Raw genomic sequence first — 24,845 nt, forward strand, 5'->3', positions numbered from 1 at the left:
CTATTAAAATGTTTTAGTATTAAAAAAAATTACCATACCATGCTTGAGGTTTTCACAATAGGAACTTCACTTTCAGCTCTTAACTTGCTTTCTATTTCATCCCAATTCCGATCTTTATCTTTAAATAATATTCTATAAATAAAAAAAATAAGCATTTTACTTTTCATAGTTTAGAAACATCACATTTTTAACAATACAAAAACAGTATACCTTTTTAAAGCAACACACGGATAAAGAAACCATTAAACATTGCATAAACTGCAAATTAAATACTTAGCCAATATCACCAATAAACTCATTTATGTGAGATCTGTATCAAAAAAGTAACTGGATGGTTACGAATATACACATAAATCCTTTTGTATTTAATTCATTCTTTATTGAACACCAAATAAACAAATAGAGATGATGATATAACCCCCAAATTTTAATCTAATATTTATAATTAACCATATAACCACCATTTATGATGAAAACACAACTTTGTTCAGATAAAACATATGCAGTATACACATAAGATAAGAATTAAGATAAAAATAGGTTGAATTAGGTATAACCAATTATGTCTGAAAGACCTCATTATGTAGGAAAAAGAATTTTATTGATTGAGCAAAGTGTGAACATTATTTTAAGGTTGAAAATTGGAGTACTTCCTGTGCTTTGCTTTAGAAATCTTAATTCATGTTGTATATTGTATATAATTACCTGTAAGGAGTTAAGACTATCCTTTGGATAAAACAACTGCCAATAAAGATTATTATCCTTATGTTAGAAACTAAGCTCAAAAATGTTATGCTATAAAATGAAGTACCACAAAATTTTGATTTGTCTTTCAAATGTGGTATCTTTCTCTCCCCAATACTTTGGAATCTGAGACATGACTCAGTAATTTAAAGACATGTAAATACTAGGCACCCTTTTGGTTTCTTTTAAATTTCTTCATTAGTCCTGGAAATCTCGTCTAGCTGCCTTATATAAATATCAACACTGTGTAAGTAAGTAAATATCACTATTGGAAGCTGATCCGTATTTAAGTAGTAAACTAAATTACTTTCTTATTTGTATTTCTTCTAAGATCAATATGCCAGGTTCAGCTTATTTAAAAACAAGAAATTCATCAATATCCAATCAAGTCTGGAACATCTACAATGACACATAACCATGCTTAAAAAGGCAACAATGGTTCTAGAATCCGATATAAGAATATTCTGATCTACTGTTAAATTTTCTAAGCCCACAAAACTAAATATCCTTGCCAGCCATCTAAGAGCTGTTATCCTAATGACTATGATATTAAGGCCTAAGTAAATTGTTATGTGTTGTAAGGGTCCTAAAAGCTTTAGGGTTGGTGGAAAGTAAGAAAACAATGACTAGAAAAGGGACACCAAGGGATACACAGAGGAAGGGCCCGTGGGGGCACAGGGCAACAGTGAGTGCAGTGCCACTGGCTTCACTAGCTCCTAACAGCTGTGGTAGCAGGCTTGAAACAGGCGGCTGTTAATGATATAAGCACGAGGTCTGAGTAACAACAGTACCTGATCTTCCCAGCTGTTTTATCTATAGACTGTCTTATCTTCTTGGAGAACTGGAAGACGGAAGACAGCAGCAGATTATCTCCCATGACCTGAAACAGCCAAAGAAAAAAGTACATTAAAATATCACCGCTATATTGTTATCACCACCAAGAACTAGTCACAATGCACTATAGTTAGGGGCGTTTAGTATCCATGCCAATTTTAACAAAAAGTCCAATGAAGAATGCAATTAGCGTAATGTACAACTAAATTGAGAAAGAGAAATAAATATTAACAAAGAAGGTCCTTTTTGTTAAATAACTTGTGAAGTTTCCATATTATTTTGGTCATATCACTTTCAAAAATCAATCCATATCACCTTATCTTCAGTTACTGTCACGATCCTGTCTCTTATGCCTCCAATTCAATGATCATAAAAGGGAAAACATAAATAATTTAGAGTACTAAATTTACTATCTATCCTTTCATCAAATAAATGAATACCGTGCTCTCCAGGGCAGTCTAGTGGTATGGACACATTTTAAAAATTTACTCAAAACAGTAAGTTTTTACAATGGGGGTTGGTACCACCCCAGCTGAAATTCACGGGCAAAACCAGAGGCCAGCAAATTTCTTCTGTGAAGGGCCAGAGTGAAGATCTGAGGCCAGCGGACTCTGTCATAACCCACTCAACAACCTCACTGGACCATGAAAGCACAAGCAAGCGGGCACAGCTGGGTTGTAATGAAGCTACAGAAACAGGCAGCAGGCGGGATGTGGCCTGCGAGCTGTGTCGTTTGTCAAGGGCTAAACCATGGAAGGCAGAGCTAGGGCAGAATACTGGGAAAAGGACAGAACTTGGGGCCCAATGTCAGAATTTACATTGTCAGAACTGTATCTGGACTGTGTTAAGAAAATCCAGAAAATAAGATACGGCTTTGGATGTTAAGAAGCTTTATAGACCAGTGGGGGAGATAATAGTACTATATGGGAAATACTACTCAACAGTCCATAAGAAGAATGTAAATAAGTGCTAAATGCTGTGATTCAGTGCTGTACAAATTGTAATGAAAGAGAGTTTGGTGAGTGGTGACATAAACAAGAAGGCACTGTGGAAAACTAGGTCTTTTAGCTCCTGCTCCTGAAATCCAGGAATCCACACATGTCAACCTATGATCTAACCCTTCTTGTTAACTGTTCTTTTTTATATCCTCCTGCTCCCTGCTCCCTGCGCTGGTACCTGTATCGCCTCTGCATGTGCTTCCAACGAGCTCTTTCCAGGGTGCTATTTAAGTAACCATTCTTTGGTGAATAAACTTCATTACGTCCTTGAATTTTTCCCACACTCATTTCATCTACTTTCCATTACCATACGCCTTTTCAATAAACCTCTCTTTCCCTGATTTCTCATGGCCACGTTTATAGTTTTAAACGATAATTTAATAGTTTTTATCCATATTGGTCCACAGGTACACAGAAATAATCATAATCATGTATCATTGGCCCAACCAACTTGGACCACTTTTTCTTTCTTTCTTTTTATTAATGTTACAAGCACTTATGAGTCTACTACCCCAAACAAAGCTAGGACCTAACAATATCCAACGTGACAGGATAGACGTTGAAAAATCTTCACTCCCGCCTTGTCTCCACTATTGCAGGAGGGTGCTTTTCTACCCCCTGGCCTTTGGCTTCAGGCATGTGACTTGCTTTCCCCAGTGAGGTTAGCAGACATGCGCAGCACAGACTTGAAATGTGCTTGCATGGTGGGCTGGCTCTCTTGTGTTTCTGATATAACCACGACGAGAACAAGCCCCAGCTAGCCCACTGGTCCAAGCAACATGGAGACGCATGGAGCAAACCTGGACCCAACCTACAACTTCGAACTGTCCAGATGAGCATTATCAGTTAAACCACAGGTGTGTGGTGAATAAATGCGTATTGCTCTATGCCACTGAGATTTTTGTGGATTGTTATAAAGAGACGGATAATAATCTATCTCTAGTCATATGGGACCCCCTCCCATTCCATCTCCCTGCCTCCCTTCACCCAAGGTAAAGAATATCCTGAATTCCATTCATCATGCCCATGCTTTCTGTGTTCTATCATTTGTTAGATCTATTTCTATCCCTAGTGTTTATTTTCATTTTTAAAAATTTATGACAAAGAACATTATCTATAATCTTTTGAGAATTACACTCTTAATTTAATGTTATATTGCTAAAATTCATCCATATCGCTATAGTTCTTTGTTTTGATTACCCTATACAGTCATGTGTTGCTTAATGATGGGGAAACATTCTGAGAAATGCGTCCTTAGGTGATTTCGTTGTTGTGGGAACATCGGAGGCACTTACAAATCTAGATGGTACTCAGGCTAGATGGTACAGCCTACTGCTCCTGGGCTACAAACCTGTACAGCACGTTACTGTACTAAATACTGTTCGCAACTGTAACACAATGGTTAAGTATTTGTGTATCTAAACATAGAAAAAGTACAGTAAAAATATGGTATAAAAGATCAGATAAAAAATGATCCACGTGTACAGGGCACCAAGCATGAGCGGAGCCTGCAGGACGGGAAGCTGCTCTGGGTGAGTGAGTGAGGAGTGAGTGTGAAGGCCTGGGCATAACTGTCCACTACTGGAGACTTACAAACACTGTGCCCGAAGTCCTCCCTCTGCTTCTGACAGGGTCAGAAATAGAACATCTAACCTGTCAATGCTGCTCCATGAACAGAGATGTGGGCTGGACTGATTGGAAATACGGAGGAGAAACTGGCTGGGTGAGGCATAGAGCACTTAATAGTGACAGCTGGGAGGGAGTGAAAGGGGCCTGAGGACCAGCAGGAATAAGAAACCAAGATGGAGAGATAAAGGAACAGAGCCGGTTACCATGACAGTGTGGTTTGGACTATTACATACTGGAGCAGTGGTCAGATTAAGGGACTCTGTGGTATTCATAAAAAGGAGGGTGTTTAACATGGAGAGGGTGGAGAACAGAGGATTCAGTATTTGCCTTTAGAAATTTGTTTTTAGTTCTATTGACCCTATCTGGCACAAAGAGCTCTCTCTGGCAGGGAATTGATGAAAGACATAAAACTTATCTATGCTTTAGACCATTACAACCTGAAATATTTCCAAAGCAAAGGGGCAGGCTGGCTCCACACCACCACAGAAAGCTGTCACTGAAGCGGCAGTGGCACTTAATACTTGTGAGAGTGGCTCCTGTGGACCTGAGTCCAGTACAGGATCTTAGGTTCTCAACAAAGAATTGCAGCCGTGTCCTCTGAAGACCAACAAGCTGGCTCTGGGGGTGCTGCAGTGCCCCCTGAATGTGTAATGTTGGGGACACAGGCTCCTCTGTGCAGAGACAGGTCGGGGCTGACTGACTGATGTAATCTGTGGACTCAAAATGGAGGTGCTGTGAGGGGACATCTATCGCCAAGCTTCACAGATACTGCTCCCGTCAGAGACAAACAAAATTCCCCGAGAACCACAAATCCTTCCATGTCTTACAGGACATTCGGCTCCATCACAATCTTATGGGGCCACCGTGGTATATGCTGTCCATCATTGACTAAAACATCCTTACGTGGTGCATGGCTGGAGCTGTTCAATTTGTGAACACACCACTATAGACACTCACTTTTCTACGGATAAAAACACTTAGACTGTCTCCAAGTTTTTGTTATTGTCCACAGAGCTTCTATAAAAACTCTTCTGCAGGACTCCTATTGTCAATGGGGAGAGTTTCTCTTGGGGATATGCTAGCAGTAACACTGTTAGATCATGTGACATGTGTTTTTTCCACTTTAGGAAATTATGTCCAACTGCTTTCCAAACTGACTGCACCAGTTGAACCTCCACCTGCAACACATAAGAAAGCCTATGTATCCACATAAAATATTGTCAGTTTTTTATGTGCCGCCAACTGAATGCGTAGAAACAGTCTTGAACGGGTTCCTCTGAACACGTAAATGGAACATGTCTTTGCATTTTACAGCCTTAGGTGTTTTTCCTTCACTGACATGCTGTTCCTGGTTTTCTACTGGGTTGTTCTCGTCTTTTTTAATTGATTGGTAAGAATTCTTTACACATTCTAGATATGAATCCTTTCTTGGCTATACGTTCCACACAAGTCTTTTAATATACTCAGATTTATCAATCTTTATTTTAAAGTCAAAACTTTTTGTGTCTTTTTAAAAAATCATTCCCTACCATAGTGTTGATAGTGATTTACCTATTTTTTACTAAAAATTACAAAGTTTTCCTTTCAGTCATTAGGAACTTAATTCATTTGGAGTTAATTGTTTGTATATGATGTGATGTCAAGATGAAATTTCATTCTACCCATAAAGGCAAGCACTTTTTTCCAGCCTTTATTTATCGAACAGTTCCTCCTTTTCCCATAGATGGGACATCCCTCCTCTGCCATTTATTAATGTTTACGGTTTACTTACTTCATCCCTGCTCCAGGTTCTCCGCCTTGTAATTGTTAAGTGATCCGGTGGCTCTGACGGCTGAGGTCTTGAATCATTAGACCGACAGTTGTTCCCGTCTGGTGTTTTAGAATGAACTAATGGGGGGATCTTTCGGAAGTTGAGGCTTTCATCAAAAACACGATCAACCAACTAATAGGACAAAAGCAAACCTTTATGAGAATAGAGCAATTTGGAAAAGCACAGATGTTAGCATTATAATTTTCATGATTAGACAGAAGTTATTTCATTCTCAGTGAGTATTAGAAGCATATCTTCAATAAACCAATTACTCTTTTTTTTTATAAGTACTTCAGAGATGTCTGTTTTATAAAATATATGGTCATCTATATAGATTTTCTTTTTAAATTCCAAAATATATAGCTATTATATATCTGATTCTTCCATGGATAAGATTTCCCCCAAATGGCAAATAGATGGTAAACTGAAAAAGGTGAACCATGTGGATGGACACGGAGTTCATTTTACTCACATTGTCTTACCAGTGTAAAATAATGTTTCTTTTTCTTTTAGTTTCCTATCGTGTTTTATCCTTTTATTTCCTCCCCAAATCCAGGTGTCAAATTTCTTCACAGATACATAAATTGTAAATTCCAATTAAGTTTACAAAAGGAAAAAAATTTAAATCCGCAAAATAAGTATTTTGGTTTTAATCAGGTCAACTTTTAACAATGCTATAGAAATTACATATTCCAATAAAAAGGATATACTGCCACCTACAGTGCAAATTATACACATACAATACAAAGGTTTACTGAAGAAGGGATAAACTCTAGTACAATACTCAGAAATAAAACAAAAAAGAAATGAAAATCTGGTCACTGAAATGTTTAAATTTACTAGCTCTGAATGAATGTATAATCATGTTAGATAAAATTTAGTTAGACAGCTGAGAAATTAATATCTTTATCATTTTAAATGTACCAGAAGAATTGTGTATGTCTTGCCACCAAGAAGATCCTTTTGTTTTTCACCAATAAGGATGATTTTCTATACATTTACAATTGATCAGTGTGGTAACAAAACTACACAGATTGATGAAACATCATTTACCAAATTAGACAACACAGGAAGCGAAATAAAAAAAAACAACCAAAAAATGACCACTAAAGAACTAGATTATAAAAGGAATGTGACAAAAAGCAACTGAAGAAAATATTATTAGCAGAGTTTACCGGAATTAAATTTGTCAAAAGGCTAGCCATTTTTGGTTACTATTGAGAACACTATTTTATAAATTAAGGAAGTAGAATCATCAATATTAGAGACTGGCAGATATTTTTCTGTAAAGGGCCAGAGAATGAATATTTTAGGCTTTGCAGCCATACAGTCTGTGTCTAACTACTCAATCCTGGCATTGTGGCATAAAACAGCCAGAAGATAATTAAACAAATGAGTGTGGCTTTGTCCTAATACAACTTTAATTCACTTTTTCAGATGCCAATCATTTGCTTGCATTACTGCACCAGATCTAGAGCACCAACATGACCAGAGTACCATTACTTTTATATGTTAAAGGTACCTTCTGGAACAATTTTATGTAAAAGGTGCCCCCCTGGAGTTGAGAGCAGGAGCCCTGGTTTCGGAAGGGCCACAGCCTATATGCTAACTTACACTCCAGAGCTCACATGTATGTTTCAAAACTGAATATGTATGTATTTGTGTGTGTTTATTTCAATTCTCAGAGTATCCTTGTGTGTGTGTGTGTGTGTGTGTGTGTGTGTGAGTATTCATCAACAGAAAATTTATTTAAAGTAGTGAAAATGTAGAATTTTTCTTTTGCTATTAAAAATATCTCCTAGTTAATTAACTAGCTTTGAAAATACCTTTTATTTATTTATTAATTTAAAACATTTTTTTTTTTTAGCTGAGCCATCCTGCCACCTATTGGAAGCTCAGCTCAGGCCAGGAATTGAATCGGCGACCCTGTTGCTCAGAGCTCGCACTCCCAAGCGAGCTCTTAACCAACTGAGCCACTCGGTTGGCCCTGAAAACACCTTTAAATTGAAGTATTTTCGTAGCCAAACTTTACCAAAACTTTATACAATCGTCTATAAAATTTTCGTTTGCTTTTCAGATGCCATTTAATTCATAGTTTAAGTGAAACTATGCAGCAGTAACTAGCAAAGTACTTTTAAAACTAATTCTACAACTTCATGTTCATAGTAGACCAAATGTCAGCCTTTACTAGTTTTATCACAAAAACATAAAAGAAATTTATTAAAGCAAAGTTAGAAAATGCAGAGCTTCATGCAAACAGGGAGGTGGACATAACTAAAATAAACTAAGCAAAAAGCTAAAAGCAAAAGAAATAAAGAAAAGGAAGAACCTTATGCATTTCTCCATGAAGATCTCCTACCTCTTCTCTAGTGTCTATGGCAGAGCCAGGGGTGGTGGCGGCAGTGCTTACTGTGGTACTAGGGGCAGTGCCTGATGACGTCACTGAATCTATCTCTCCTGCTACATCGTTGATTTCCCGAGCAATGAGAGCAAGATCTTGGCTGATCCTGGTAATAATTTTAGAAAAGAAGTTTAATCCCTTTTAAATAACAGCTCTAGAAACAATCATTTATGAGAGAATCAGTTACAGAAGTTGTATATCTGTATTTGTAGCTGAAACGTAAGGTTCTTTGGAAATGCTATTAACTTTTGACATTTAAAACCTTAAAATTTAAATCCAAAAATCAATAAAACTGAATTTCATATAAGCTATAAGTTGTCATTTTGAAAAATATATGTCAAACACCCTGGTGCAGTGATTAAGTTTTTCAAAATACACTTGGATGAGAAAAAGCAATTACAACTTTATTTTCACTGAAGCTTAGCATTTCTTCTCATTATAAATACAAACAAAAAAACAACAGAGCTATTAGCAAAACTGGAGATTTTTGACACCAACAGAAAACACATTATAGTTGCTACAGGTATCTCAAAACATTTACAATTATCGCTACTTCAAAATTACTGTAGTCATTAAACCCACAGCAATAATGTTCCATTCAGTAGGTATTTTGACAAAGAACCATATATCACTGTATCACCTTAATAATATGTTTTGATAACTATATTTCAATATAATTGTACTTCTTTGTAATTCTAATTTCTTATGCATTTAGAAGAAACACTATTCTGAGAAGAGCACCATAAGCTTTCAGAGATGGCCAAAGGGGTGGTGGCACCACAAGGTTAAGAACTCCAACGAGCACTCGACACTCCTCTGCACATCACCGTATAGTACATGCATGTCATTTGAGGGTCACGAAGTTCTTGTGAGGTGGGACTCATCTAACTGATGATGAATAGGACACAGTCTCGGAGGAGCGAGTGGCTCATGATGATCACACAGCTTAACGGTAGTTAAGGCAGGACCAGATCCCAGGTGTGAAGCCCTGGTTTCATCTTTCTACCAGTGTACTGAGAGCTAAACAACTGTCATCAGTGATAATCAAAGGAGAACACAGAGCTTTTTCCTTTACTGCTATTTTTTTGAGGGAGGAACTTACTAAATCTACCATTGATACTACTGTTGTTCTCAAAAAGATTTCAAAGCAATGAGATTTGAAAGTTTTCTAAGTTATGCTATGCATCTGCTACACATGAACTCAATTTGGCTACTTTCATAGAGAAGGTTCTGGAACGACAGAACATTCTGAAAGTACATGTGAAAGCTCCCCGTAACTTTAAAATCCCAAGTACAATGTAGCATTTTTTAACTTAATGCAAAATGTGAGCTTGAAAGATAAAGAATACAGTGATTGCATAAAAACTTAATAATAAATTTAAAAAGAGAAGCTAAGTGGAGGTTTATGGCCCAAGAGAAGCAGTCTGGTCAATTCTTTCTTAAATACCAATATAAATATTTACTGATCCCTTATTATGTACCAGGCACGGTGCTAGGCCCAAAGGGCTACAGTGGTGAAGCAGACAGGTCCCTGCCCTAATAAGCTAAGAATAATGTAATGAGCCCCATTATACTATAATATAACCAAAACCATTATAATGTAATATAATGAGCACCATTATAGGGAAGCTTTATATTCATCAGCTCATTGAATTCTCACAATACCTCTAAGAGAGGTATTATCACCTTGATTTACAGATGAGGAAAATGAGGCTTAGGAGAGGTTATGTGACATTTTTTGTTAGGGTCACAAATAGTAAGTGGCACAACTAGATCTTTTTATGTCATGCTACATCTCATATTATCATTCCATATGTAATTTTTAAAAACCTGTTAACTATTGATGTAATTTTTTTGAGAAGGAGTTTAAAGTGTTCCCTTAGATGATAAATTCAGTTCTTGCAATTTCCTGAAATAAGTGAACTAGGATGAGAAACAGAGTAAGCAAGTTTAACGAGATTTTTAAAAATAATCATCAGCTTAACCAAAAATCTATTTTTTCTTTAAAGATTTTTATGCAGACATTTGAACAATGAAGCTTGTGAAAGCAGTATGAATTAATTAGAAAAAAACACAGACCACAGCAATCTTAACAGGTTATGTGGTAAAAACTGTACTAAAATGAACTCAATATATACAAAATATGTTGTTCAGTCAATAATCGTCAAAAATGCCTTTAAATTATTTTAAATCCACAATGCTTAAAAATATCAGCATCTACTAAAACCAGTATTAGGAATTCTAATAGGCAAACAAAATTATCAAGAAAAAAAGTTTTGAGTATTTTCAAGTAGAAACTGCAGATTTATGATTCAATATAGGCTATGGATCTATTCACATGGTTGTTAGATCTAAGCTTACAAATTAATGCTGTAATGCTTCTAGATTATACTAATTGGAATATTTTATAATAATGCATTTCTTTACATCTCTTGTATCCGTGCTCTTTCTCTAAACTCCAAGTTTATAACCCCTGTTCTTATTGTCAGTCTCCACCCCTATCAAATCTGCTAGAGGAGAAAGTTTTGAAAGGAAACGTTTTATTTGGAGTTGTGCAATCCATATGTTTCATTTACAATAACAATAAAAAGTCAGGCCTTCAAATTTGAAAAACTAATAGGCAATTTTCACATTTAATTTCATTTTCTTTATTACAAAATGTGGGTAGGACAATAGTCCCAAATGAAAGACATACAGATTAAGAATTAAGTTCTGTAACACCAGTACTAGTTTTCTATCTTACTGAGTGTCAGAACCAATAATCAAATGTCAAAAATTTTGAATAAATAAATACGCATTATTTGTAAAAAGGTGGGAAAACACAAAGGACATACTTTACGAAGTTTGTGATTTTTTCTTATGTAAACTATCTCAGTAATATCACTCTTATTTAAATCAATTAAAAGTTATATTTTCACTGAAGAGTTAAATAGAGGGGGAAAGTGTTTTAATAATAGGCTTGTAGTATACTGGAAGTTTAAAAAAAATATTGAAAATTAGAACCCTTGTGAAATGCATGCCCTATTAAACATGCAATATTTGCAAGTGTGATCTAACAACTGTAAAAGAAATGAACTATCAGACTTAGCTTTAAACTGCCAACATAAACACTCTTTTAGGTTTTAAATTAACTATAAAAGGATAAAATCTGTTTATCTTTTCAATAGCGTATTAACTTTAAAAAGTCTTTATACGTAAGTAGTTTCAAAGGATATACATGTGAACTATTACAATGAGGTCACCTTTGATATCACCAAAAAAAAAAAAAAGCTGGTGAGTTACAAATTGAGTATAATAGCTTTAGAATCCTAACACTGAAGCTAATGACAACAAATCAAACCTCCTGTTACATTAATATTGGACAAGAGATTATAACTACAACTTTACTTAGCTTTTAACAAATACAAAATGACAGGAGTGGTTAAATATAATATTAGTTTAAAAAGAGACATTTAAGAGCCATTCTAGAAAAGCATATGTTGAGTCTGACACTATAATAAAGAATCAGAAATCGTCCTGCTCAACAGACTTAAAGATTAACTCATGTATTTGACTTAAGTATAGACTATAGGGAAGGCTCACAAAAAAGTTTCCTGCTGATAAGGAAAGATCTTCCTCTTCTTTTGGCAGAAACTATCAGTTATATTTATTATATGTTGGTGGCATTTAGATCCAACAATCCAAAACCTTAATGAAAGAATTATGACAAACTCCATCTCTCGTACACAATGAAAGTATGGAGAATTGGGACAAATAGGTAATCTGATCCACAGAAGAGTGGCTTAGGGTGGGGTACTAATGAGCTGAAATTGGAAGCTTCCTTGGGCAGCCACAGTAATTTAATGAGAAGCCCAAAGAGAGGAATAAAGTACATCAAAAGATGTAGGGATTTGATAACAAATAAAAAAGGTACTTCCCATTATTGTCAATGAAACTAAGTCCAAATGCTAGCTTAGTGTGACAGGTTAAGTTATGCTTGGTGAAATATATAAAGAGTCTTAAAACTAGGCTTATAAATATGCTTCAAATAAACTGAGTAAGTCATAAATAAAGAGGCAATAGTTTAAGAAGATAACTTTGAAGGTCTCAGTACACTGTTGGCAATCAATAAGCATTTCCTAAATGAATGAGAAAAATTAAATAGAAAAAACAAGTCATGTCTAGTTAAGCTGGAGTAGGTAAATGCTGTACTTATATCCTCTCATGACCACATCCAAATTATAAACTACACAACAACCATCATTGAGAATCACCTGAAGTCTCAGTGAATAAAGTCCTACAACTAAGGGGATAACGCTGAGACTAGTAGGAAGTTTGGAGGGTCAATACTTCTCATTGATGTATAAACAGCAACCAAGGCTCAACTACAACAGGAGGGCAGCACACACAACCCACACAAGGGACACGCCTAGAGCACCCAGCTCAGGTGACCAGGGAGACTGTGCCACTGGGCCCCACAGGATACCTAATAGGCCACTCTACTAGAGCTGGGAGGCACAGCACTCCCACCTAATACATAGAAACAAACCCCGGGAAGCAGCCAAAATGGGGAGACAGAGAAACATGTCTCAAATGAAAGAACAGAACAAAGCTCCAAAAAAAGAACTAAACAAAATAGAGAAAAGCAATCTACCAGACACAAAGTTCAAAACACTAGTTATAAAGAAGCTCAATGATCTCAGAGAAAACTTCAACAAAGAGATAGGATACATGAAAATGGAGATAGAGAACATAAAAAAAAAGTCAGAAATGAAGAATATAACAATAAATGAAGACTACATTAGAGGGAATCATCAGTAGATTAGAAGAAACAGAGGGTCGAATCAGAGATTTAGCAGATAAGGTAGCAGAAAACACCCAAACGGAACAGCAAAAAAAAAAAAGAAGAAAGAAAAAAAATGAGGATAGTTTAAGGGGCTTTTGGGACAACATCAAGTGTACCAACATTCGCATCACAGGGGTACCAGAAGATCAAGGAATTGAAGACGTATTTGAATAATGATGGAAAACTTCCCTAACCTGGTGAAGGAAATAGACACACAAGCAAGGAAGTACAGAGAGTCTCAAACAAGATGAACGCAGAGGCCCACACCAAGACACATGATAAGGTGGCATAAGGTACCCTCAGGCCAGAGAATATGATAAAAACAGAAAAGTGCTACGAAATGTTAAAAAACTAAACAGAAATTGAGGAATAACAGTCATATGAACTTGTGGGCAGGTATTTTATTCCCATGCTTGCTGTTTGGAGCTGGCCTAGCCCAACACAATAACAGAAGCAGGTTGGATCTAGACTTTAGCTATTTTGAATCAATAAATCAGGTATTAAATCTGATTGAGCAGATAGATATACCTTATTCCTTGATAAAGTAATTTTTATCATGTAGTCTTTTCCCCAAAACAAAAAATACTTTAGTATTTTTTCAAAGCTCACCTCCACCCACACAACCAATGTAGTATCTTTTAATTATAGTACAATAAAAAGACTTTATTAATAGATTGTAATACATAAATGTTTCATTATATTGCTTTATAGACTATAAGGAAGCCAATACCACCTAATTCTGGCCACAAAATTAAACTAGCTCTTACCAAAAAACAAAAAAGCTTTTAGTAATGTATTAAAATTACAAGTAATTTGGTTTTTTACTGTTAAGTTAGCACACATTCATAATTTTAACTGCAAATATTTCCAGCTTGAAAAATATAAACTATAATTCTATTTTTAAATGTTTTATAATAATTTGCTCAGTATTCTTTTATTTGTATTTCACTAATAAAATACTATGTGTAAAAGATTTAGTCTTGTCTTGAAATGTCAGATGACTTTACTTTGATGTTAATCAAACCAGGGAAAAGGACTGTTGGGTGTACTGTGACACATTTACTTAATCATTTCAATATTTTTTTTAAAATCCAGACCACTTATACACCAGTGTTATTATTATCAGGACAAAAGTGTATTTTAAAATAACTGTGTCTGGATTGAAAATTTGAACAAAACCTCGGTTGAGAGTCTTAAGTACAAACAGGGTAAAGCCTAATAAAGTATTTTAAAAATTATGAGAATTTAATGTTGATTCTGAAACTTCAGTTATGTCTGGAGTCTCATAAATTTAATTATGAAATACACAGAAAACGGAAAATTCACAATAAAGGTTTAAATGTAACCGTATTTGAGTATACAACCCCATTGTTTTCTTTGCACCCCACTCAGATATAACTAACATTTATTGATAGCTTACTATATGTCAAGCACTAGGTTACAGATGTGCATCATTTGTCAACTCTCTCGAGTTGGCACTATAGTGTCCACTTTACACGAGGTCACTAGTACAGATGTTTAACTTGCTCAGAGTCACACAGACCTCGTGGTAGAGTGGGGTTTGAATCTAGAAGGTCTGATTCCAGAGTCCATGCTCTTGACCATTTGGCTGTACCGCATCCGTCTGATTTAGATTATCCGTCAGGCTTCAGCAGTAATCTCAGTTCACTCACCACTTTCTGGCAATATCATCTACCACCACAGCTTCAAGTACTGTCTCTTTGTGTGACTTCCGTCACTAGGATTCCTGCTCTCTTCAGCTTCCTGTTTCAGAGCCATAGATCAGTGGTCTGCTCGACTTTTGCACATGGTGGTCCCCTAAGTACCTTAAAGTCAGCATGTCTAAAATAAAACTTCTCTTTGCCTTTTATGTTCCTGATTCTTACTAACATCCCATTTGAACCACCACGGAATCGTTTTTAATTCTGCCTCACTATTCTGGCAATCATCAAATGCTGTCAGTTGTCACACCTCCATCTCTCTCATTCTTTCCTTCTTTTGTGCTCTCAGTAACACTACCTTACCTCAGGTCTTCAATACCTTGCACATCAACTTTTGAAATAAATTACTAGTCTATCTATCTCTAGGCTCTCTTCTCTCTGAAACAATTTTATAGTGTCTTCAGGGTTACCTTTAAGTTAGAGCTCAAGTTACTTTCGTGTTAAAAGAGCTTGAAAGCACATAAAATAATAAGCACACTCCTTAGCTGGCTAACAGAAGCTCCTGTTATTTAGCTGACTTTGTGCTGACTTCAGTTTGGTCATCAGTTCACTATATGCCTTCACATCGTATACTTGAGTAAACCTTCATACTTTTTAAAACCTCTTTCATCACGGCCTTCTATCAGTTATACACACCTTTGCTTCCTTCCCTTGACTCTGAACTCTGAGGACATCCATGTCTTAAGTCGTCCTCACAGTTTACTCGGGATAAACACTGTTATGCTCAGAAGGGGTGTTTAAGAATTCTTTGTTAGGTGGGTGGCGACTGTGTGTATATACGGGCATGCCTTGTTTTATTGCACTTTGCAGATAACGCATTTATTTATTTATTTTTTAAACAGATTCAAGGCAAGACCCTCCACCAGCAAAAGAGTACTACACACTTCATTGCAGTGGTCTGGAACACAACTCGCAATGTCTTCAAGGTATGTCTGTACAAAACACACAGAAAGAACTTACGCATATGTAAGTACAATCTAAACCAGAACTGCAGAGGTGTGTAAAACAGGAAGTTCTCACATTTGTAAATAATACCTTCAGTCAACACTAGATAAAATATGACATTGCCTTTATCATTTCATTCTCTTGCGTAACACAGCTATAATGAACTTGTTGCTAAGCCCTGAAGTAAAATATTCTCTATACCAAAATGCTCTCCTAAAAACTTTAATGTTACAGTAGTATGTGCAATAATTAATCTAAAATACTGAAATATCTTTAAGTGCTCTCTGATGCAAATGGGAATTAAATAATGTTCTAGCATAATTTTTAGGTTAAACGTATTTTATTTGGTCATCTGTAAAGGTGGTATTATAGCTTTGTTTACCCTAAAATTCATAAAACCAGTATAATCTATCAAATTCCTACAAGAAGGAAATCTGTATCTATGTTATAACAGAGAAACAGAGGCAGTTTCTCTGCTTCAATACCAAAGCATATGTATCAGGGATACTTGGAAAAAGCTTCCTCTTCAAATTGAAAAACCAAATATACTATATTTTGCTTATATACTTTATATTCTGAATGAACCTTGTTTTTGTGCTTTAAGTTTATATGCAGGTAAATAATTACTATGTACAGATTTACAAAGTGCTAGGTAAGTGATATACCCCTAAATTAGCAACAAAAAGATATAAATGTTTTATAAACATAAAACAGTTTATAATAAATTAAAATCACTATTATGCCTTTCAAATAAAAGTATCTTTACCCATTACTCTTCAATAAGTATTGCTCTCAGCATGTGAGTTTTAAGTGACAGTGGTAGCCTGTTAAAGAAATAAAACTATTTCTCACATTCTATTTAGTTTGCGATTCATAGCTATTTGAAAATAAATTTCTTCATGTTAAGCAAGCTTACCAGTGTCGTTAGGAACATTAAATATCAACATTAAATTTCTTTCCTTCCATGCTTTCTATCCTTCCTATCTCCCCACCTCTACAAAAAGCAAAACCAAAAAAGACCTCTGGCTTTAGTTATATGGATGAAAAATATGCCTTGAAACACTAAAATCCCAAAGGCAAGCTTTATTAGCACAGTACTAGTGACAAACTACAGGGAAACGACATAAAATCATTGGAGGTTAAATGGCCTGGCCTTAAAGTTCTGCTCTAGATAATAAAATACACACAGACAATAGTAATAAAATGCACATAACAACACAATGGAGCCAAGTGAAAATATAACAGTTCCTATTCCCTTTCCCCTTCGTATTATAACTCTTTTCCGTTTGGGGGCAGGGGAGCGGGTCGGGCCCAGAAGCTGCTCAGTTGTGCTTGTCTGGAGGACAGAGCTTGAGAGGCGAGGCCTAACTGGAAGCATATATATACTCTGGGCCCCTCAGGTCCCACTTGAGCATGTGCAGTGGGACATCTCCGCCCTGGGAAGGGGAAAATGTGGAGACAGAGCAAGGCTTGCTGTTGCCAGCTGTGTCTACAAGAATAAAAAATGCATCAGGATTCTCTCTACAGGCATTCTGTGGGCCCGTAATAATCCAAGCCCTTCTTCTAGGTAGAATTGGCTTACCATGCTTTAATAACTATTCTAATAAAAATGCTATTTATATGGTAAAACAAAATTGTTTAAGCAGCACGATGAGATTAGAAGGGCATGTTCTCTAAGAATTATAAGCAATTAAAAGCAATTACAAGTAAATAGTCATTAAAGGCAAAAAAAGCCCTCAATATTACATTAAACTAATGAGCTAGAAAAAACACAATTCAGAGACGTCAACAAAGTAAAGAATAAAAAAGAAAAACCATTAAATTATAGTAAAAGTTTATTGTATTTAAAAGCATCTACGGACTATTATATATAATTCTTTAATAATGTTGCCAAGCATAAAACTTGAAATTAGGGTGTTAAAGACAGAAATAATTTTAGGATATATACGGTGAAACTTTTTAGGTAACATATGGTATATTGCAATAAAATTTAATATCTTACAAGCTTTAAAAAAATCATATTTTAACTACTATTGCATCTGTTTGATTATAGCCTCTCTTCAATGTTCAACCACAATATGTTGTCAATTAAAAATCACATTTACATCATAAATTTTATTTTTTATTGTATAATCTGAAGCTTATAACCTTTATAATAAGTAAATTTATATAATATTCAAAGTAAGTCATATTTTGATTTAATTATAAAAGGGCTGAACTGCACATAGTAACCTCATAAAAGTGTGAGTAAAAATCTGCACACTCTATTCTCACCATAACATTAGCAACATACCTCTAACAAGTACACTATTACCTCTTTGAAAGGTAAAAGAAAAGTAATCAAAAATTTAGCCGCACAATTCTTACTATGTAGAGCTGATTCCACCTTTCAAAAATTATACTAACCCATCCACATCCCTACTAGAAATAAAAAAAGGTAACCAACATAAATTAATTCTATAATGTTAGTAGCACTGTCATTAAAAATGCAAAACAAACAAACAAACAAAATGGATGGAGAGTAATACTTCCAAGAAAATTAAATTCACAGTTACCTGCGGATTTCATTTCTTGGACTATTAGTACAAATCGATAAAAGCTAAACTTTGTTACCAAGTTGAAACGTTGGCAAAAAATGTCAACTCTTAAAGACAATCCATTAACACCCACCTGGCTATCTCTTCCCGATGGGCAGTCCAATCTCGGATGTAGTCTTCCTGTTCTTTGATCCGGTGCTTGAACGAAGAACTAGTAGGCATTGCTGACCCAGAGCTCTGCAATCGAGTCGTTTTCAGGGCTGGAGAAGTACGTAGACGGGTATGTTTAGGGGAATTACGGTTTGATCCAAATTCATCTTCTGAGGTGGAAGCATAATCAGTAGGAAAGCGCCTCCATCTTGAATTTACTAAATTAGTTTAATTATTAAAAAAAGAATTATTATGTTATCTTTTAAAGGAGATAAAGTAAAAATCATGATTTCAAAAACACCATGAGAGCACACACAGCACAATTTTCAAGAACTGACATACACATACCTCACAAAAAGCATAAGTCTACTACTCCTTAAAGATAGAAACATTACACTTTGGTGAATTAAAAACAATGAATAATTCAAAATAATTGAAAGACCATGTTTTTGGTAGTATGAATAAACATTCAGATGAAAAATTCACTAATGGTAAACAACTAAGCAAGCTCTATTTATATGTTTAACTCGTACTTTTTAATTGCAAATATTTCTCACTTGAGTGAAGATATGGATTTTTTAAAAAAATGACAGCAACAATAACACCAAAAATAAAGAATAAGGGAAAAGATTTCTTCATGCCACATGGACTTTCAACATGGAGATGGTAAAATAGAAAAACCCTCTTTTCCCAACATACAAATGTGCATAATTCCTACTGTGGAAATTATGCCTTTATGGCAGAAAAAAAACATTACCTCTGTCATTCAACATCCTGTTATGCTATGATTGGAAAAAATCTTTTTACATGATAAAAACACAACAAAGCATCTTCAGTACAACTGCTGCTTTGACACTGAAAGCATATGGTGAAAATAGACAATGGCATAAAACTTACAAAGAGCCAAACTCTACAACCTTTTCTCACAGCCAACGACATTTCAGGCACAGGAGGTATTGCGAATAGTCACATTAAAGAAAGTGGCAATCACTTTCTTATTTAAGATTAGTAAAGACATTTAAAAGATGGTGTTTTAGATACATGTGAAAAATCAGAAGACAAATTAATGCAGACACTTTACTACTGCAAATATAAGAGTCAAACACACAAATAATTTGTGAAGCATAGAGGTTAAAAAACAGGGAGAGAATGCCTAATTTACGGTAAACTCCAGGAGAGCAGGAACCAGGCCTGTTTAATCCACTAATGTATAGCTAGCACTAGGCAGAGTCTGGTTAGCAAATGTTTAATATTTTTGAATAAATGAATGAATTCCTGGATACTGAACATGTGCTTTTCTCAAAATAGAAAAAAAACTTGTAAAAAGCATGAGATTTTTTTTGGTTAAAATAACAAAGTTTTAGCACCTGCTGTAAGTTCTAACTGCTATTAATGTAAGTAGAGTTTTTCTCTTTTTCTGTCTCTCTCTTTTTAAAACCAGAAACTGACCTTAGGCTGCATAGGGTAGGGAAGTCTCGAATTCCCTCATCCTATTCCCCTCGAATTTTACACCTTTCATGTCTTTTCTTCTCCACACTACATCTTTGTGTGGGGCTATGTAAGGGTGAGTTGGCTCTGAGATAAAATTGGTATCTGAGCTGGGTCTCAGATAAAACAGAGAAATCCATCATCAGAAATGTGCCATAAATCACAGCCTACCCAACTGTCCTGATTCACACTCCTACTTGAAGCTCCAGGAGCTTGGAACTATATTCATGTGTATGAGAGCATGCAGAGATGCAGAAATCTCATGGCTTTCTGTAAAAGTGTATGCAAATACATATACACAACCCAAGGTAATTTATTACAGTTTGTTTTGAAGGGGGATTAAATATAATTTTTGACTTTAACATTATACGATAACATATCATTAACGTAAATAACACTTTTACCATGGTGGAAAAATGTACTTCTTTCTAGACATTTGAAAACTCCCATTAGTTGAACTGACCCTGAGACCTGAAAACATTTTAGGAAAAGTTTAGGAACAAGAGCAGGAGGTTTTAGAAAAAAATTTAGAAATATAGCAAACCAAATCAGAAATACGTCAAAACAAATTTGTACTTTTCAATACAGGCATTTCATTTAATGCGAAATGTTTACTGCGGTACCTTAGAATATTATTTATAAAAGGAAATTCATCAATAAGAAAAAGATCATTGTTAGGTTAAATTTCCTGATTTTTAATTTGGAAACCATGGTAACCATACCTATTAATGAAAATTGTTTGGAAGAGAACACAATACCAATAACAGAAGATATGACACCATAAGTAGGGATGATGGAACTAAGGTAGGTAATTTAGAAAGAATGGTATCAATAGCTGACACAGATAATGAGTGACAGAGAGCATGAAAGCAAAATGAGAAATTGAGAACCAAGTGCTATTAAATGTTAAATGTCAGGTGACAATATACAAGTAGAATCATATTAGAATTAACTTTGAGTAGTGAGTCACAAGATCAGAAAATTGTTGAGAAATTTTAGAGGAAAAAAAAAAATTCAAAATAAATTCGTAAACCTTTCCATCTACTTTTATAGGTCTATCTAAAAAGTCACTAAGAATAGTGACGCTTCTAATAATATCTTTAAAAAAGAAAAGCAACCCAAAGAATAAAGCATATTTTAAAAACAAAAAGGTAACATTTCTAGGTTTGTTCTCTTAAAATTGAGGGCAGAATGAGAGATAAAGTAGGGTACAGCAGAGAAAGGAAAATACGATTAATCTTCAAATAATTAAGGGTTATCTTTACCAATGGAAAACATATCAGACACAGTGCATGCACCGTGAAGGAAGCAAAGCTCAAGTTAACCTCTGGACACCACTTAGCTTCTGTGACAGCAAGAAGAAGAGCTAAAAATGGAGTGAGATGACTTGGTGGAAAAGGGCCTGGGAAACGTAGTTTAATGCCTGGACCCCTAGCCTGTTATTTCTCAAACAAATTTTAATACCATTTGTTTTCTTAATCTTTGCTTCCAAACCATAACAAGCTACGCATTTTATCTGAAGAGAAATCTCTACAATCTGCCAGTTACTGCACAAGAAACTTCAACTTGGAATGTTTGTGACTTTTCCCAATGCCTACTTATTAAATAGAATTTTAGAACAGAATGACCATAGACATTAGATAGTCTAAATTCTTTCATTTACAGAGAAGAAACAGGCCCAGAGTGGTCTTGCGTTGTTTAAGTCAAAGTTTAAGCCAGGTCTACAGACTCACAGAGTTCAAAACTCATTCCTTGCAATTCCAACTGCTTTATGAGTAAATGTCAGAAAATCTATATATTTTTTCACATTTCCAGTTAGATCAGTTTTTTTAAAAATGACATCCTCAATTTCTCATGGAATGATAAGATTTTCTGATTTCTACCTGTGTTGAAAAAAAATGTTACTTCTTCCTCTTGAATTTTATTCTGTTTAGGTAAAGTCACTTACAGAATAAAATTTAATTTTATATCATTAGTCTTATTTGATATGTTGGCACGACTAAGGCATTTCAGATAAATCTTTAAATGAAAAATACGTAATGAAGGCTTTTGAAATGCCAATCTCTAAGAGGTTTCTTGTTTGGTGTAATGCTGGATAACATATATAATACAATGAGAGAAAGTTCTAAGATGGTTTTAATTGATTTCATAGCCAACTTGAAAATTATTTCAGTTGCAGTAATTATAAACTTAGGTTAGTTATAAAATTATGCAACACTCCCTCTTGTGGAATAAACTATATTCACTATAAAAATATAACATAATGTTTAGAGAATTAAAAAAGGGAAAAAGAGTTATTAGGATATCTGTGAATGCTCTGATTTCTTTTACTCTTATCAAAACTTTGTTGGCTTTAAAACACATTCACATTTACAGATGTAAGAAAAGCACTTCAGACTACAAACACTGCATCTTCATACTTTATATAAGAATATTTTTATGGGAAATTAAGCCACGGACACATTTTACATGTATATTTATGAACACGTAGCAATAAGATCACTTGGGGAAAATCCCTGACAATGCTCTATAGTGGTCTTTATCTGGAGGAAGAAATAACTCAAGCCATGAATGACCATTTCATTCCTACCATCTATAAATTTTGAGGACTGAAATAAAAAGGGAAAGCAAACAGTCTTAAAAAATTCTAAGGATGTTAATGTAATGTTTTTATTTATTAGAATGTGCACTTGAAACATAATGAAAACCAATGGCTCTATTTAGATAATTTGGGGTACTTAGTTTAACATATAGCTTACTAAAATAGATCTGGGTATTTCAATATAAGTTGATACTGAATGATCATTGAAGGCATTTGTGGGGAAAACTAAACTAAAAGCAAAATACATCAGAATTAAAGAAGCATTAAAGAAGCTTTCCTCTTAATTTTGCTAAATCAGAGATTTCTGTTCTTTTGTTTTTATCATATACATTTCTTTGAAAAATTTTTCTAGGCATAGCCTAAAATATGAAGTTTGAAATACTACAGAATCATTTTTACATATGCCAATTTAGACAATAGCACAGGCTCTAGGTTCAGAATTTTCAAAGATCTTTAAAGTTTATAGTGTGCATAGCAACACAGATCAGTATGGTTTTCACATCCTTTTAAATCATTTTTCAAAAGCTAAGAATTTTATTTTCTTTTTCCATGGAAGATGTTATAATTATCTTAAGTGGAAATATAATATCAAAGGTACCTCAATTAGCAAAATTAAAAAAGTATGTTTGTTTTTTTTACTACGTACCCCATGTAATTATTTTAATGTTACCACTGATTGAAAGATCCTGGCCATTGTCTTTCTAGGTAAGATGTAATACTGTAAATGGGCATCTTGAGGGAATCTCAATATTCAATCCTGGGCCACAATGTTTTTATGCTCATACGGAGGAATAGAGAACAAAAACTTGGTGAAACATCAGAATTATGAAGAGTATAGCGAGTAATACTAAAACCTTTATATTGTATACTGGCCTTGTATATATTCCTCACAATATCCAGTAGAGTCTAGTTGTCCCCTAGTGACTTGCTTACAAGGAGACACAGACTGTTTCTCAGGGCTAGACTAGATGTGCTAGAAAAACCAACAGTTTGGAACTTAAAAGCGTTGGATTGTCATCCTGTCCTGGCCAGAGCTATGTGACCAGGGCAGGTTATTTCATCTCTTAGCCTTAGCTCCCTAAACTGAATAACCCTTCTAGCTGTTAAATTCCATGATTTTAATTATTTAATATACTGCTATTAAGCATGAAGAAAGCTAAAATTACGTACTTCAATTTGCCCTGGAGACTTTCATTAAACAATTCAAGGTACTTTCTGGACATAGAAAACTGCATACTTATCAAGGTCTGTATTCAAAGAAGCAAAACACAAAACATCTTTAAAGATGTGTATACAATATGGCATCTTAGAGCTGTTTCCTAGACTTTCTGAAGTTACCACGTTTGGTTCGCATCTCAAGGAAGCCCCTCGTTACACACTGAGGAAGGACACCAGATCACTCGTGTTTAGAGCTAGCTGATGACTGCAGGAGGAGGAGTTGTTCCAGGCAACTTGGTGACATACAACCCATGTTATAGCCTATGCTAAGACAGGAGAATACATGTCTACGTACTAGCGATGAGGTGATGAAACAAACAACATGACAGAAGAAATGTCATCAGAGCAGACCACAGGATGCAGCACAAAGGAACTGTGAATTCAAGAGGTAGAGCCATAAGGAACAACAGAAAAACACCGAGTAAACACAAACCAAAAGACAGCAGTTAGGTTCAAAATACTTGGTAATAAATCTATGAACCATCAATTAAAGCTTGAAGTGTAGAAACAAGGATGGGGGAAATAAGGAAAATGCTATTGATTTTCTTTTTGAATCATGATTATATGGTATCTACCTTCAGCCTACATGCATTCTACCACAGGTCTGACCATCATCACCACATCCACTGACCAGGAGAGACGGAAATGTGAACAGAGTGGAGGAATAGAGGGAAGAGAGGAACACACAAAGTACTCTAGTTTTGGGTCTTATAGGCTATATTGTGGCAGATGTAAAAAGAAAAAGATAAGATTGCATACCAACTTTCCTTTTCACTCTTAACTCAGGACTTGGGGTCCACTGAGATGCTTGCTGACTGAGGATTATAAATCTTCAAGTCTTTTAACAGCTGGCTCTCCCCGCCACCCCCCCCCCGACCTTTTCAGTCACACCCATATATGAGGCTGATGATTATGAAGTAATGAGACCATGTTTACAGGCTAT

The 24,845-nt window shown here is 35.1% G+C and overlaps 1 protein-coding gene across 12 annotated transcripts in view; it reads right to left on the reverse strand.

Annotated features, from left to right (window-relative positions):
- The window catches only part of CEP170 (centrosomal protein 170), a 111,327-nt gene that overhangs the window by 4,635 nt on the left and 81,847 nt on the right, over positions 1-24,845 (reverse strand). For 7 of the 12 annotated variants that reach the window (XM_019647561.1, XM_019647568.1, XM_019647560.1 and 4 more), the window contains 5 exons: positions 18,578-18,812; positions 8,345-8,522; positions 5,977-6,147; positions 1,536-1,624; positions 39-132 (listed from right to left, as the gene is read on the reverse strand). In XM_019647561.1, coding sequence (XP_019503106.1) covers positions 39-132; positions 1,536-1,624; positions 5,977-6,147; positions 8,345-8,522; positions 18,578-18,812 — 767 coding nt within the window. The remainder of the gene's footprint in view (positions 1-38; positions 133-1,535; positions 1,625-5,976; positions 6,148-8,344; positions 8,523-18,577; positions 18,813-24,845) is intronic. The other 5 variants (XM_019647570.1, XM_019647565.1, XM_019647569.1 and 2 more) reach the window with 3 other exon arrangements.

Source organism: Hipposideros armiger, unplaced genomic scaffold (assembly GCF_001890085.2).
Source record: "Hipposideros armiger isolate ML-2016 unplaced genomic scaffold, ASM189008v1 scaffold_113, whole genome shotgun sequence".
Lineage (NCBI taxonomy): Eukaryota > Metazoa > Chordata > Mammalia > Chiroptera > Hipposideridae > Hipposideros > Hipposideros armiger.